The sequence below is a fragment of the Diachasma alloeum genome, unplaced genomic scaffold (genome assembly GCF_001412515.2).
Source record: "Diachasma alloeum isolate Michigan unplaced genomic scaffold, Dall2.0 Dall_scaffold_00186, whole genome shotgun sequence".
NCBI lineage: Eukaryota > Metazoa > Arthropoda > Insecta > Hymenoptera > Braconidae > Diachasma > Diachasma alloeum.
In genome coordinates this window covers 593,315-609,005 of record NW_021680352.1, presented here as the reverse complement: position 1 = coordinate 609,005, position 15,691 = coordinate 593,315, and the positions used below count along the sequence as shown (strand labels likewise).

Here is a 15,691-nt window from a genome sequence, read left to right as displayed (position 1 = left end):
ATACCAAAATATTTGTTTCAATTGATTAGATTGATTGAATTGAATGACGATCATGTTCTCCAATCATGCAAGCACAATAAGATTTTAAAGTGAAAGAGAAAGAGAGATGTTTTATTAAATTATTCCAGAGTGAAATACACAATGTGTAGAGTTACGAAATGTCAAAGGAATTGTAGTGAATTAATTTTTTTGGTTATTACTGCAGAGTAGAAGAAATAAACATCGAAAAATAATTCTTTCTTTTCCTCCCTTTACTTCCCTTAGAGTTAATAAATAATCAACTAGCTTTTTTAAGTTATCACAGATAAGTATATTTCTCAACAAAATTCTAGGATGGACACAGGAGTTTGCAGGATTCTTCAGTAAGATAGTGTTTTTTTTTCGATAATTCATCAATCAATTAAACAATAAACATGTCCTCATCATCTCGCACCTCGTCCCAACACTCATATAGTAGACTCTATACAGTAACATTTTCATATTTTATCTGTACATACGTATAGTATTATTTCTGGCACGTAGGTCACCAAACTTGATAGATCTATACAAAAATAAACAGTTTGTCTCATTCTTCTCTCAAGCGCGATGCAGCTCATAACTTTCGATCCCCATTTCTCCAGTTGGGGCTTGACGATTCAACACTCCGATATTCCCCTCACATGCGCTCATTTCTCTTTACTTCTGCAAGCGAAATTCTTTGATAAATTTTTTCTCACAAAATAGAGACATTGGAAATATTAATTTACAGAATTCATTCGAGAATCAACGAAAGAATACACACGCGCGTACATATCACTCTTCGTTCGACGTTTTTTAATATTTTAATTAGTCTAATAATAATTTCTCTTCGTTCTTGCGTGTTCGCATCCCCAATTAATATTGCTCTTTCTCATTGCTCATAAATTATGTTTTTAATTGGTTAAAATGTACAAGTTTCTGTCGCTCAGAAAAATCGTGAGTTAAGGATATAAACAATATAATTGAGAGAATGAATTTCGGATTGGGAAGCTCTCTTGGTCGATACAAGTATCAAAAAATTATGGGGGTAAGGAATTACCTCTAAATTACATTCCTCGAAACTTAGAAGAATTAACGTAAATTATGCATTGTTTACATTGACTTATCAGTATACCTATATCTATCTATTCTATATCTATCGCAAATACTGGTATCGCCCGTTTTAAAATGAATTATTCAAGTCTATGCATTATTCTGTTGATTTCGATGATTAAGCACACCTAATGCGTTTTATCTTATTCTGTTCATCTATGAGGTTCCTCAGATGAGTAAACAATGGATTCCAATAGTCAGTGATGAGTGACTGACAGAAGTCATTTATTAAATCAAATGCCAGGATTAGAAAATGCGGATTAAATTTTACCCTGTGATTTTTCTGGTGAAAAACGAAGGTAAGTGGAATTTTTTAAGTAATTTAATCGTCCCTCAGGTACACATTTGCTCATTAGAAGATTTCCAGGCTTTTGTCAAAACCAAAACTGGTAACAATGACTCGATTTAGAAATAAGAAAGACAAGAGGATGAAAAAAAATAGTACATCCAAATCATTCACTCCAGGAGAGTGTGATGACGCGAATTAAGGAAGATTTGAAAATAGTAGATAATTTTAAATAATGTTTGAAATCGTGAGGTGGGCGACAGATCCGAGCGCCGCCATCTTGACAGTCCTCCGAGCTCCAACCAATATGGCGGCCAGAGCCATCGCTCACCTCGTGTTTTCAAACATTTTTTAAAAATATTTGACGTCCTCAAAACATTTTAAACTCGTATCATTCCACCCTCCCAATGTGAACGATTGTTACGAAATAATTTTCTGACCTCCGGCCCCCTCAACCCCTCCAGAAATTGACGAAAAAACTGATAAAAATGACTCGATTTAGAAACAAAGAAGCCAAGAGTACGAAAAAAATATCACATCCCAAATCACTCACTTCAGGAGAGTGTGATAAAGCGAATTAAGGAAGATTTGAAAATAGTAGATAATTTTAAATAATGTTTGAAATCGTGAGGTGGGCAACAGATCCGAGCGTCGCCATCTTGACAGTCCTCCGAGCTCCAACCAATATGGCGGCCAGAGCCATCCCTCACCTCGTGTTTTCAAATATCCTTTAAAAATACTTGGCGTCCTCAAAACCCTTTAAACTCGTATCATTCCACCCTCCGAATGTGAACGATTGTTACGAAATAATTTTCCGACCTCCAGCCCTACTTATTCTTCCTGGGCACCCACACCGGCAATTTGCTCATTTTACTCCTGGGATTCTCCCTCATCATATACTCAGAATCGACATACGCCAACCTAATGCAGAGTTTGTCCACCTCCTCATCGCTGGAATTGAACCTGTTAACCCTATCCTCATACACCTCCCGCTCAGGTTCTCTACTAAAACTCAGCTGATGAGTCAGCCTCACGGGGCTTGACGCCCTCGTAACAGGTGCAGTCCTGCTCCCCGAGGGGGCAGCAGTCCTCAACGGAATCTTGCTGCTGCCCTGATTATGATTAACATCCAGCGTGAAATTCCTCTTCCTACTGGACTTCTCAATCGGATGATAATCCGTGACCTCGACACTGTGACGCTTGAACTTCTGCTTGCAATCCTTGAGTTCCGGTGGTTTTGTACTGTAATTAGTCGAGTGTCTCTTGGTCTTATCCACAACCCCCCGGAGCTGCTGGGAGACCCTCCTCTCCCTCTCCACAACATTGAAAGACGATCTCTTCTCCTTCTCACTTGATTTCCGTTCGACGACGGAATCAAAGCTCCACTTGCCCTTGCCCCTGGAGAACGAGTACCTCTTCCCCTTGAGGTCATCCTCCGCGGACGGCTTGCAGCTTCTGTAACCGTCCTGAAAGTTCATGGACAAGCGATTGCTGTACGCCTGCTCCGACCTCGACGACCTCTTGACGGACTCCTCGTGCACGGAGAAGTGGCCCTTGACCTTGCCCCTCTCAGACACCCCCCCAATTCGATTGTTCCTGTGGATGATGTCCTGCAGATTCGATATCTTCGTGCTGCTCCTGGAGGAAGACAGCTGTTCGGGGATCCTGACCCCCGTGTCGACCAGAAATTCATCGTCCAAGAGGGTGACCGGGATCTCCGGCATCGAGCTAAAAGCCCAACAGGAGTTGTAATGAGCTGCACTAGTCAGTGCCCGAAGTGCTGCCAAATTCGGGGACTTGGGGTTGTTGAAGAAAGCTGATTGACGATCCCCCTCACCAGCTTCGTCCTTGGCTTGCGTTAGTAGCAGGGGGTTTGTTAGTACGGAAGTGTCGAAGTAGCTTGACATTCTCAAGTTAGTTTTCAACCCCTGTTTCTGGGGGCTGGAGTCGCTGGTACAAGGGCAGCCCTTGTAGTCCAGCGAGCAGGGGGTGGAGAGGGTGAAGCGGGAGGGGTAGAGGAAAGCTGTTGTGTCGTAACAACTGCAGGCGATCTCCTGGAGGTAATCGCTCGATGATGGGGGGTCGGGGTAGTCGGCTTTTTCCCAGAGGTGGGTTAGTATCATACTGTTGGATTTTAGACGCGCCCAGCTGGAGGTTAGGTTGTTGCTGGAGGTGCTGGGCGGACTGCAGCGTTTCCAGAAATATCAAGTTTTGTTAGTGGGTGGCAGGCTTCGGGAGAGGGTTTCTTGGGTTTTGGAAGACTACAGGCACATCACATTCTTCTTCTGTAGTCTTCGCGCCTTTATGGGGCTAATGCTATCTCGGTTTGTTAGAAAGAGCCAAATCAACTTCTGATGATAGTAAATTAAGACGATAAATTGAGACTTTAAATCTTGGTTGCAAGGGCCAGGATAAGGGGTAGGATTGAAGGCATGTGAGGACCATGTGAGGTGGAGCTTCTTAAGCCTTTCGAGCCTTTTTCTAAATCGCGCCCAGCGGAATGTTTAATGCCCAAAGGTGGTTAGATGGCGCTGTGAGTGGAATTTGCACATGATCGACCATGAGGGGGGAATCCCCTTATTTTGAATCTAATGGTCCTAGGCGTTCACATGAATGAAGATAACGATTGGTGAAAAAATTATAGATTAATATGGAAAAAGAGGAAAAAAAGAAAGGAATGAAATCATTAAGAATAAAAAATTTTTGACGAAAAAAATTGAGAAAAGAATATTATAATCCATGACTTCTCACCTTGCTTTAGCTAATTCGTAGTTCCTCGACGTCCCCGGCGTCTCTAAAGAGAAAAAAATCAAAATATCAATGCATTCTTTATGAATAAATGTTGATAAGGACTCACGTCTGGACGATGATTTGACATTATCCGATATCGATGAGCTCGAAGGTCTTATTTTCTGCCCCGGCATGCTGTCAACAACAGAGGACAAATAAATAATCACGCATTGAGGGAAAATATGGTAGAGAATGACGAATTAAAGGACTATTTTGACTCACAAGCTTCTGGAAGTGTCACTCGAAAATGAATTCTGCTTGCTGCTCATGTTTTGACTGCCGGACTTCTTCATAAACGTCTGACCCGCCGGTAAAGTCGAAGACTTTCCAGACACTGTCAATGACAGCGCCTTCTCTTCTTCGTATTTCTTCATGTCTTCGTTGTCTTGTTTAGAGAATTTCACTGTCGCCTGGAATTCCAAGAATTCCCCTCATATTTTCATTATTTAGAGAAGTCAAACGAATGATAATTGTCCAAATCATTTAGGTCAGAGAAAAATATAACGATTCAACTTTCTTAATATTGCGTTTACAAAGGTTTTCTTCGAACAAAGTTGATTAGAATTAACAGCTAGAATTATGAGATCATCTCACATTATTGTCACGAGATGACAATATTCTAAGCATGGAATTATATTGACGAGATGAACAACAGATTAATTGAATTACCGTGTCAACTAATTAAAAATTGATAGCAGTGTGGCCACGCACTTTTACCAGAGCATCAACAAACATTGAATTCCAGAAATTCACACTCTAATCATGATTAAAATCTTATTCAGTGAGCACAGGAATTAGAACACGAGCAAATCGTTTATTATCATGAAAATTCCCCAGCTTTTGATGAAAAAACCAATAAAAATAATTACCGGTTGTCCTTCATGCCTCACATCAATGTCGTCCAGCCTCCTGATGACCCCAGTGAGTGCCCCAATAACATCCCTATCCTTCTCATTATTCATGAGCCCCCTGACACAAGCCTCAAACCGACTCAGCAGTTTCTTGTCAGAAGGCAGTCTCAGCAGGGCCTTCAAACTCGGCAGCAGTCCCACCACCTTGAGCCTGATATTGGCGATAGGATCCTCAGCCATCTCCAGCAGACTCCCAAAGAACTGTTCCTTAAAATAAACCGATGAAAAAATACTCATCGCCTCAATCATCATCCGTATGTACAGCATCCTCACGTAGCAGCTGGAGTTCCTCGACAAATCTGTGTACAACTTATTCCTCAATTCTGTCCTCTGGATTGGCTTCAAGTTGTACCTGATGAAGACGAGAAATGCTCTACCAGCTGCCAATTTCACGGGTATGGGACGGGCCTTGAGCGCCCGATTAACAACAACAGGCACGAAATAATTGTAAATATAATCGCTGGGAAAGCACTTTGGCAATACCTCCAACTGCTGAAACATCAGGCTAGATAGCCTCCAATTATTTGTACTGAATATTTCCCCCTCGCATTTCAACAGTGCCCTCCCCACCTCCATAACTGGCAGATCAATGCTGTCTTTGCTGATGGTCTGACTCTCAACGAATAGCTGGAGGATCTCGCCTATGTGGGGCACGATGCCCTGAAGAACCTGTTCATTATCATCCTTAACGAGTTTTATGAAGTCATTCTTTAGCGCTCCATTTTTTGCCCCCATAATCCTGGCAATCTCATGAAGTCCACAGGCTAGATTTCTTCGAACCATGTAGAAGGGATCATTCGCGAGATCCGTTAGTGTCGGCAGAAGCAAATCTGTGTCCTCTGGGCTTGATGATGTGAACAAAAACATCGCTGGCATGTTGTAGGCGCACTGCTTTCGGCACTCGATGTAGCGCTCGGTAATCAGGGAGCTGATGGTAAAAGGCAGGTCTTGTTTTTCAGGTGGTTGCTTGGGTGGGGACGACATGCCCAGCTGAGACAGCTGTTGGAAGTACTTCACCAGCCAGGTTCGCTCGGGGGGGGTCAAGACTTTCTCCAGGCCCAGGGCTAGCTTTCCGAACTCTTGGGCTATTATGCAGATCACCGCGTCGTCGGACTTCAGCGCGCTGTCGCAGGATTTTTTTATCAGGGGGGATAGGGTGCATTTTATTACGTCTGGAAGATAATTGCGGGAATTAGTGGGATTTTTTTGGAAGGGGGGAAGGGGGTCATGATTTTGTGTCGTTTAGGTTCGGTGAGGGATTCACATGGAAAATGGGGACTCTTTTCTTAAAAGGGGGAATCCCTTTCTTAAAAGGGGGAACCCCGTTCTTAAAAGGGGGAATCCCTTTCGTAAAAGGGGGAACCCCTTTCTTAAAAGGATAACCCCTTTTTCTAAAAAATATAAATAAAGCTGATGAATCCCATACGGATTCATAAAACATTAATAAAAATAAATAATTGAAAATTTGAAAAAAATCTAGGATTTTTTCATCAGGATTAAATGACTTGTCAAATCTGATCGAAACGATCTAGTTTCCCCCAAGAAACATCAAATAATTTTCAGAAAATTGAATACCTGGTTGTAGGTGAGGTAGAAGATAAACTATTGTCTGAACAGAAGCATGTCTGACAATGCTCTCCTCATCGCTGGCCAATTCCACAATAGATGGTAACAATGAGGCCGTTACAGATTCAGCACCAAGGCTTTCGGCGACGTAATGCAACTGCAGGCAAATACATGCTCGCACATCGCTGTTGACGTCCTGGCATAGTGAGTGCACTGTCGGAAGTACTTCTTTCTTCAGTCTGGAAAAAAAAATTTCTAAAAAAACGAACGACTTATGTCTCAGCCCACTTTCTGGAGAATATCTCCGCATCTAGGGGAGATAACGAAATTTTCGGCGTGATGGGGTTATTCATTTCTTTGGGATTTCAGTGCAATTTTTAATGTTCGTTTTCGATTTCTTTATAGAACCTAATGAAGCTAAAATATATTTAGCGAAACGTCGGATCCTTGATAATTAGATCATAGTGTTTTATTTCTCCGAAAACATGATTTATTGGAGTGTTGAAACTGCAATAATAGAAGAGGAAATAAAATATTTTTTCTCATGTTTCAAAATTTAAGTTTTTTCGTCTTGAGAGACGAAAAAACGAATGGATACCTGATGGAATGCATTGTAAAGGGAAAAATAGACATTCATAAAGACGTAATGATGATAATCTTAATTTATACGAGAATAAACTCACAGCTGCGAGTCGAAGCGTGTGCATATCTTCCCGATAATCTTGCAACACATGATCCTAGAGCCAACGGGCTGTGACAACTGTCCCTTTATCACAGCAACCGGAAGAATCTAAAATTTTACATCACGATAATAACAGGATTGAATTAAATAACTCGCGTTCTCAAAAACTTCACTGAGAAAACAAATTATTTTGACCAAATATCCATTTACTTGAGAGAAGTATTTACTTTGTCAATTTCATATTTCTCCTGCCGAGTCATTCCCGGTCAATTCTCATTAGGCTTCAATTGTGACAATTATATTGCTCTAGAAGACGATCATGTTAGCTGTGATCTTGAGTGAACTCCCTCAATAATTATCAACATTGAAAAATTAATCAAAATTCTTTCACCTAGAAAATGAGAAATTTAGGAAAAATGAATAATTATTGAAGGAGTTCATTGAAGGTCATGTACAGCATAGTCTTCCTCTAGAGCAACATGATTGTCGTAATTGAAACCTAATCAGACTTGTCTGGGAATGACTCGGATAGAGAAATTCAACTTTAAGAAAGTAAATACTTCTCTCAAGTAAAAAAGTTTTTTTTTCTCAGTGTTGAAGCGCATTTTCATTCGCGTTTTACCTCCCGCCTGATGACATCCGTTGGAAGTAACTCGATCACATCCAGTAAGGTCTCCAGCCAAGCATGAGCCAGCACTGTTCCTCGGAAAAGCAGAGGCATGAGTATTCACGAACAAGCGGAAATTCACGTAACAAAACAATGAAACAACGAATTCGTCATTGGAAATTTGAGATTAATGGGGAATTGTTTTTTCTCATTCGAATGATCGAGCTGTGATTTACTTATTCAATCACCTGGATCCCGTGTGTCCAGTGAATTCAGTATGCTCTGCAGAAATGTCTGGGTGAATGTCGAGGGACTGACGAGTTTTTGTTCCAGAATTGTCTTGAATGTCGACGATGCAGCAACGTGAAATTCCGTTGACGCATTCGGCAGGGTTTGCTGCATTTTCGGGATTAATTTTTGTATACATGTTTGGGGATCTTCGGCCAGGAGAATCGGCAGGGTCTGGATTGCATTCAATTTCTGGATGTCATCCCCTTTTCTGCGATGAGAATTCAAGTCATTATTGATTTATGATTTTTTCATCGAAAAATTCATTGAACTTCTCCAGTTTTTCTTTTAATTTGAGGAATAACATTTGTATTTCATTGCGAGGGCCCGGGTAATGAGTTTAATATATAATATATATGAATTATTTGGAGAATAAAAATGGAGAAGATGAACAATTCGATAATTTATTTCTTGTTTTTGAAAATATTCAGTAAATTGTTGATTTAATTTAATTGAATTCAATAGTTAACTAAACATTTCTTCTCCAGTTTTTCTTTTAATTTGCGGAATAACATTTGTATTTCATTGCGAGGGCCCGGGTAATGAGTTTAATATATAATATATATGAATTATTTGGAGAATAAAAATGGAGAAGATGAACAATTCGATAATTTATTTCTTGTTTTTGAAAATATTCAGTAAAGTGTTGATTTAATTTAATTGAATTCAATAGTTAACTAAACATTTCTTCTAGAGTTTTTCTTTTAATTTGCGGAATAACATTTGTATTTCATTGCGAGGGCCCGGGTAATGAGTTTAATATATAATATATATGAATTATTTGGAGAATAAAAATGGAGAAGATGAACAATTCGATAATTTATTTCTTGTTTTTGAAAATATTCAGTAAAGTGTTGATTTAATCCAATTGAATTCAATAGTTAACTAAACATTTCTTCTCTATTTTTTTTTTCAAAATTGAATAAACATTTATATTTCATCACAGCTCTAAATTATTTGAATATTCTCCCAATTAATTGAATAATATATTATTTACTAACTTGTTATTTATTTTTAGTGTCCAATGGAATTTAACATAAGCTGTTGCATTTAACATTCTATAGAAAAATTTATTAAAAAAAACAAAAAAGGAGATGAAAAATCAGATAATTTACAGTAACAGATGGAATTCTCAATCTTTTGAAGATAAAGAAAGAAATAATGAGTTACAATATAAGAAGAAGTATAATTAGCTGCTCAAAGTGCAGCAGAGGCACTCAAAATTGTTGGAATGTTTATTTTTAGACCGTCAAGACCAACTGCAAACAGACAAGAGAGTCCCATCGATTCCCTCTCACGACGATGAGATGAGTAATTTATCAAGTTTCTTTCAATAAAGCCCACCCATGCAAAACATTATTAATAGGTCTTAAATTAACACCTACGTATTGGTATCATCGAAGGGAGCCGCTCCCTCCTCTTGCCACATTTTTCACGCTCATTTTAATCAATCGTATCTCTTATCAATTATCTCCTGTCACTTGTTGTCAAACTTTGATAAAGGGAAACTCTAAAAGACTCGGGAAAAATATACTATTGCACATCTTCCGGAGCACTTGTATCAGAGTCGTGTTGTGGAATACCTCTGAATCATCCCGTATCGGTAATAAAAAAAATGTGACGTGATCCCTGCATGGGTACGGATACTGTCTGACCCGTGCTGTAACGGTAGCGCTGCTGCTGCTGCGGCTGAGGGGAGGCATGCCGGAGACTCACGAATCATTACGAGGCATTACTTCATGCCGCCAAGGTTTCGAAACACACGGAGAGAAAAATACATTGAAAAGTAACAAGAACCTTCCTTAAAAATTAGTGTATTTCATCAATGAGAAAAAAGAATGCTGATCACCCAGTTTTTCGGAAGTGTCACATGAGAAACTACGGAAAACGCATGAAAAATTAGTGTACGACTCACAAAAATTAGGGTGCCACATGTGAATTTTTCAGTACGGGTTACCACTTTTTTAGTGTCTCCCTCTACTTTCTTGCGCCCCCTTCGGCACGTCCCATGCGTTGGTGGGAAGGTACACTAATATTTGAGAGATTTATCTTTCCCTGCAAGTCCGGTTTTTACACGGAATGGTTTCATTGCTGGGAATTGAGAAAAATATTCGGTGAATTTGTGGAAAGCTAGCTGGCTTGCCCGGGCAACTGTTTTTTTCTGCGTCTTATTTTTTATTTGAAAATGATTGGTCAATGAGCCAATTTCAAATCGCCAAAACGGCCGCTAGGGGTAACCCATAATAAAAATAAAAATCATTAGCTTCACAATTTTCATAGAATTTATTTTCTCGATTCTCAAGATTCCCTGAAAATCCTAGAAATTTCATAATTTTTCTTCCTGCGTTTCACCCCCTGAGGGGTCGATTTTCTAAAAAAGAGAAGACACGTGTCTATTAATTTTGAAAGGAGAATCTACATGCGAATTTTCAAGTCTCTAACTCGAGCGGTTTTCGAAATCGTTTAAAATCGACTCATCTTTTGAGTCTCAAATCAGTTATTATTGAGACCAATTTTTTAATCATGAAGTCACAACTCCGGAAAGGTCTCCATTCGTCGAGTGTCCGCAGCCGTATGCTCATTGGCCTTTGCGCGCACAATTTAGGCTAGGTCGGTCTAAACACGCTCTATGATTGGTTCAGCGCGGCCACATGACCGATCCCGTCCTCACGTGGTCAAGCCCATTCCGTTACGAGAGTATACTTACGAAAATAAATGCAGGGCTCTCTCAATCGGCCTCTCCTCCAGGTTCTTTTCTAAAGTATGTTTTCTTATTTGATCCTCAGTCTAAAAAACACGGAACCGATGTATTTTCAAGCTAAACAGGGCGCAAATAAATTCCGAAAGCTCAAAAGACGCATTGGAAAAAAAATCCACTGACCTTGAGGGCTTGCAGCATCGGCCGATCGAGTTGGAGGCTCGCGAACTCCTCAAATTCCATGTCCATTTTGTCGAGGTTAATTCGCGACTCCATCCAACGACACCAATCAAACCCACTCTACATGTTAATTCACAACTATTTGAAATTGGCGACAATTCATTTCGAGTGTTTTGTTCTCCCGAAGCGAAATCTCATCCCCCAAATTCAGAGGCGTTGGGAAAAATGAGGGATAAATAATCATAAATTCATTTATTCATGTAAACGTTCATAATAAAAATAGTAATGATAAAAAATATCATGATCATAATATTTACATTGCATAAGAATAATATCTTTCTATTACTTTATCTTTCAGAAACAGGGATTTATTGTTTCCATAAACCCCCGTGATAATGTGGTAAAAATTAATGTCATGTTACGCATAAAGTAGTGAATCTCATACATCAGCGGTTCCGGCTAAAGTATTAAAATAAAAAAATCATCTTTAACACGAAATTTGAGCTGCAAAATGTCTATTGCATTCACACGGATGGCTCTCTCCGTAAATATATTCAACGATCCTCATAAGTTTGGTCTTCGCTGAAGCATTTATCTCCTTTCAACAGAATAATTATCAGCTAAATTGACCTTAAAAAATACCTATAAGAATTTCAAGTCTTGTGGAAGCACCCGAAACAAAATATACATAATAATCAAACCGATTATTTCAATCTCACATGGAATAAATCAACAGCTGTATGAATAACATCAACATCAATCTGGCATTCGGTTGATCATTTTCACCTAAAAATAACGAGTAACAGTAATTCAGACTAGGTGTAAACGCACTTGATATAATGCAAATAGAAAAATAATCTGTGATAAGATGAGAGTGGAGTGTCCACCAAACATTACGTTTATACTATCTTTAATAAAATCCGCCAACTTATTCTCCGTCACAAAAATTAAAAGTGTGATTTTCTATCATAAAAATATTCTTTAGTAAGAGAGGATGATCAAGTTCTTCACGAGATCCATCCGATCATTGAGCGAATGATTATTTTATCAGTGCGCATGCGTCGGTTCCGTGGAATCCAGGGGGCGCCAGTGCCATTTTCCCCGGTTTTCATTCTCTTTCTCTCATTCTTTCACATCTGAATAAAGATTTTAGCCCTGACGAGGGTCTCCCGCGGCCTTTCGATTTTTTAAAATCATAAAGTGACCGCCGGGGGAAACGAATGAACGTCCTCTCCCAAAGGACAGTCCCTCGCCACCCCCTCAAACATAGCTCTCATCATCGACAACAGACCGGGAATACCCCAGATGCCTAGTAGTGATAGGAGCCCTCGGTTGTGGTGGCGGCCTATAAGGAGGTGGTGGTGGCAAGGACTTGGACCTCCCTGCGATCCTGTGCCTGTCCTCCAGGCTCATATGAACCGGCGGCAAATGCTTCAACCTCGGTGGCAACGGAGGTGGCGTGTCCGGCATCCACGTCCTCCCACTATCCTCCCCCGCGTCACTGGTCTCCACCTGCTTAAAATTATAAATATCCGTCCTCTCATAGCCCTCACCAACATTCTCCCTATTCCCATAGATGTTGTCGCGCTCATAGCGCTCGGCCCTCCCCTCCTTATTCAGAGTGATATAAATCTCGTTCTTCACCTTCTTAAAGTCATAAAGATCCCCATTAGAATTGTACGACTCATTCTGAGATACTGGTGACCCCCTCGTGCTGTAAAGTTCAGACGCCCTCTTCTTGAAATCCAGCAGCATCTCCTTCTTGGTGAAATCGCTCTCGCCATTGTCCTTGACGTGTTTGGTCTGTCTGAAGACGATCTCCTTGCAGCTCTCAATGTTATCCTTCAAAATCCCCTGTCTGTAGTCCCTCCCATAAACATCCTTATCATCGAACCTCCCCTCCTTCCTGTGCTCCTCCTCGAGCTTCGAATTTCGCGACGTCCGTTTGAGCTGCGCCCTCAGCCAGTCTTGTCTCTGAAAATTGGGATTGGAGGTCGAGTAGTTCTGCTTGTCCCCATCAAAGTGATCGCCACTCTGTGGACTGGAGTAAGCATGAAGACGATCGTCCCAACCACCGCTGTAGACCCGCACGTAAGACTTCATGGTCGCCTTCTCCTTCTCGTTGGACGACTTATCGAAAGATGTTGAGGCGCTCACAGCGAGGTCTTCAGAGCTCACCGGCGACTCGGGGATGAACAGCTGGCAGTCTGAGAGGGTCAGCCCGGAGTCCCTGGAGAGGGACATGTGGTCCTTCCTAGGTGGCTCTGTCAAGTCCAGGCTGTCCAGGGAGAGCCCTCCCGAATGAAGGCTGTCTGTGCTCTCCTCAGCGCCGCTGTCGCTCCGCTCCTCCCCGAGGAGTTGCGTCACTCCGTCGCCAAACAGCACTTCGCAATTTCGAATGAGGACCTCAGTGAGGGCTGGAATCGCTCGACTCTGGTTGACAGTTGGGCTCGAGGACCATAGGAGACTGGGGCCACAGCAGACGCCGAGATTGCTGGCGCACATGAGATTGTGCTTGGCCCTTCTCGCGATGTGATGGAGGACGCAGATCAGGTGGGAGAGAAGGTTGTAGTTGGCCTTGGGGAGTCTGTCGAGAATGCTTTTGATGGTCTGCACTGAGTTCGCGGTGTCCAGGGCTGCCATCCACAGGGGGAACAGGTGAGACGTCAGGAGAGGGTCTGGAAGAGATCGAAGGAAGTCCTTTAGGAGAGAAGCCACTGCTATTATTGGAGCGTCTTCGAGGCAGCTCGAGTCCCCTGTCGACTCTATCTGGTCACGCAGCTCTCGGACGATCCTCACGTTGGCGGACTTCCTGAAGATGCCCTGGGTGAAGGGCCCCTTGGCAAACAGCTGCTGGAGCATCATTAAGACCGGCTTTGGGAGGCCGTTCTCTTCTAGACGGGAGAGGTTCACGCCGAAGATGTTTGGGTTGAGCGAGAGGGACCTCCGGAGGAGCCCAGAGATCTTGGACTTGCTCTTCTTGAGGGGCGACTTCAGCACTGGTCGGAGGATGAATTGACAGGTGTCGTGGTTACTCTTGTTGCAGTGCTCGAGGTCGAAACCCTCTTCTGTGGAGAGGGTGTGACGGAGGTTCGACAGCTTTATGGCGAACGGCCGCTCTTGGCCGATGAGGGGGTAGGGCGCCTCGTCGAGGGAGGTGCGGGCCCAGAGTTGGAAGGCTCCTTGGAGGTCCAGCAGACGCGTTGCCAGGTTCACGCAGGCTGACGCCGTCATCTCAGAGTTGACCATTATTGTTTTGCACTGAGGGAAATATATGATTTCAGGTGATAGTCATCCATGGGAATGGCTGGGTTGTTATTGTTATTTTTATCGGCAATATCAATCAGCTAATTAGTTGATTTATAATTTGATCAGTGTGGGGTATTTTCTGAAGAAAAAACATCAAGTTTTTCGAATGGGACTCATTCATTATCTATCGTTCGTAATAATAAATATATGTGTATATTTATATTATTGTAAATATATACAGGGTGACGTCAGCACTCTGTTTGCAAATGTGATGAAATATAGAATAGAAAATTGGTTATTCAATGGCATCAGAATTGTGAAATTACGATGATAGAGTTTTGAATAGTGAGCGTTAGAGTTTTTCAATGATTTACCCAATAACATCATGGTAGACTCCGGCCATGCCGCCATGATGGAAAATGGCGGTGAGGCGACAATATGGCGATATTTACTCCAATGATTTTAGCGACATTATGCGGAATAGTTGGAGCATCATTATGGGCGACAGTTTGAGCAATGTTCATTGCAGCGATGAACCAATAATTTTATCAACATGGAGAGCGATATTAACCATCATATCAAGTCCCATTGACAACTGCGCCATCGTTCGCAATCATGGCGATAGTCAATCGCGATGTAATTGGCTGGAGTATTGAAAAATTCTAATGTTCACCATTTGAAAGTCTATTATCGGATTTTAGTAATTTTTGGACCATTAAATTTCCAATTTTCTACTGTATATCTGCCTGAAATTTGAAAAAACAAGGTACTGACGTCATCCTGTATATGCGTGTGTATATGCTGAAATATATATGGGCGCAAAGACTTACTAAAGACCTATAATATTTTCAACGTCCTCAAATCATTTTTTTAAATGTATTTTGTAGGAAAACGGAGTACTTAATCAAAAATCGGGCTCCGTAGTTGAGTTCCCCGGAATGTTCTCTTGATTCCTGACACAAATATTCATTTTTTCGAATCGTTTTTCATGTAGTTTCGAACAAACAGATATCGAAGAGTCGTGTTATGGACCGTCAAAAGCATATACACTGAGAGAAAAAATTATTCCTGGCAAGGATTGATATTCTCGTCAGAAGATAATATTTTTTCAGAGCGAATTTTTCCAGGACAGTCATTTTCGGAGAGTCCAAGTCTATCTTCAAAAATTACAGTGATGTTGAACAATCTGATTATTATGCTACATATGACCTTGACAAAATGTTCTCCGATATCTTCCGGATTTTATAAATTGGCGATTTTCTCAAGTAAAGAAAATTGGAATAATTCCAAATGTTAATAATTATTATGGGAGTTTCTTCGAGGT

At 41.2% G+C, this 15,691-nt stretch overlaps 2 protein-coding genes across 3 annotated transcripts in view; both read right to left on the bottom strand.

Annotated features, from left to right (window-relative positions):
- Window positions 1–292: 292 nt before the first annotated feature.
- Window positions 293–9,875, bottom strand: LOC107048284 (serine/threonine-protein phosphatase 4 regulatory subunit 4). 2 transcript variants are annotated; one of them, XM_015271390.1, is made up of 10 exons: window positions 9,626–9,875; window positions 8,201–8,451; window positions 7,968–8,041; window positions 7,347–7,453; window positions 6,673–6,902; window positions 5,056–6,269; window positions 4,409–4,596; window positions 4,254–4,321; window positions 4,148–4,190; window positions 293–3,580 (listed from the first exon to the last, which is right to left on the bottom strand). In XM_015271390.1, exons 1-10 carry the CDS (start codon window positions 9,667–9,669, stop codon window positions 2,224–2,226), a joined length of 3,576 nt encoding a protein of 1,191 aa, XP_015126876.1. In that variant the 5' UTR covers window positions 9,670–9,875; the 3' UTR covers window positions 293–2,223. The 2 variants fall into 2 exon arrangements, with proteins under 2 accessions (XP_015126876.1, XP_015126877.1); XM_015271391.1 differs by having other exon boundaries at window positions 293–3,124.
- Window positions 9,876–11,355: 1,480 nt separating this feature from the next.
- LOC107048217 (rho GTPase-activating protein 20) overlaps window positions 11,356–15,691 on the bottom strand; it is a 20,735-nt gene continuing 16,399 nt past the window's right edge. The window contains exon 6 of the mRNA XM_015271286.1: window positions 11,356–14,379. Within this exon, the coding sequence (XP_015126772.1) occupies window positions 12,379–14,379 (2,001 nt within the window). The 3' untranslated portion in view covers window positions 11,356–12,378. The remainder of the gene's footprint in view (window positions 14,380–15,691) is intronic.

What these genes read in the sequence shown, in the direction of transcription:
- LOC107048284 (XM_015271390.1), bottom strand. Translation starts at nt 9,669, where the DNA reads ATGTGGCAAGAGGAGGGAGCGGCTCCCTTCGATGATACCAATAC. An exon ending in ACTGGACACACGGGATCCAG is followed by an intron (nt 8,042 to 8,200) that starts GTGATTGAATAA and finishes TCCGAGGAACAG; the next exon opens with TGCTGGCTCATGCTTGGCTG. An exon ending in TCTACCTCACCTACAACCAG is followed by an intron (nt 6,270 to 6,672) that starts GTATTCAATTTT and finishes ATTATCTTCCAG; the next exon opens with ACGTAATAAAATGCACCCTA.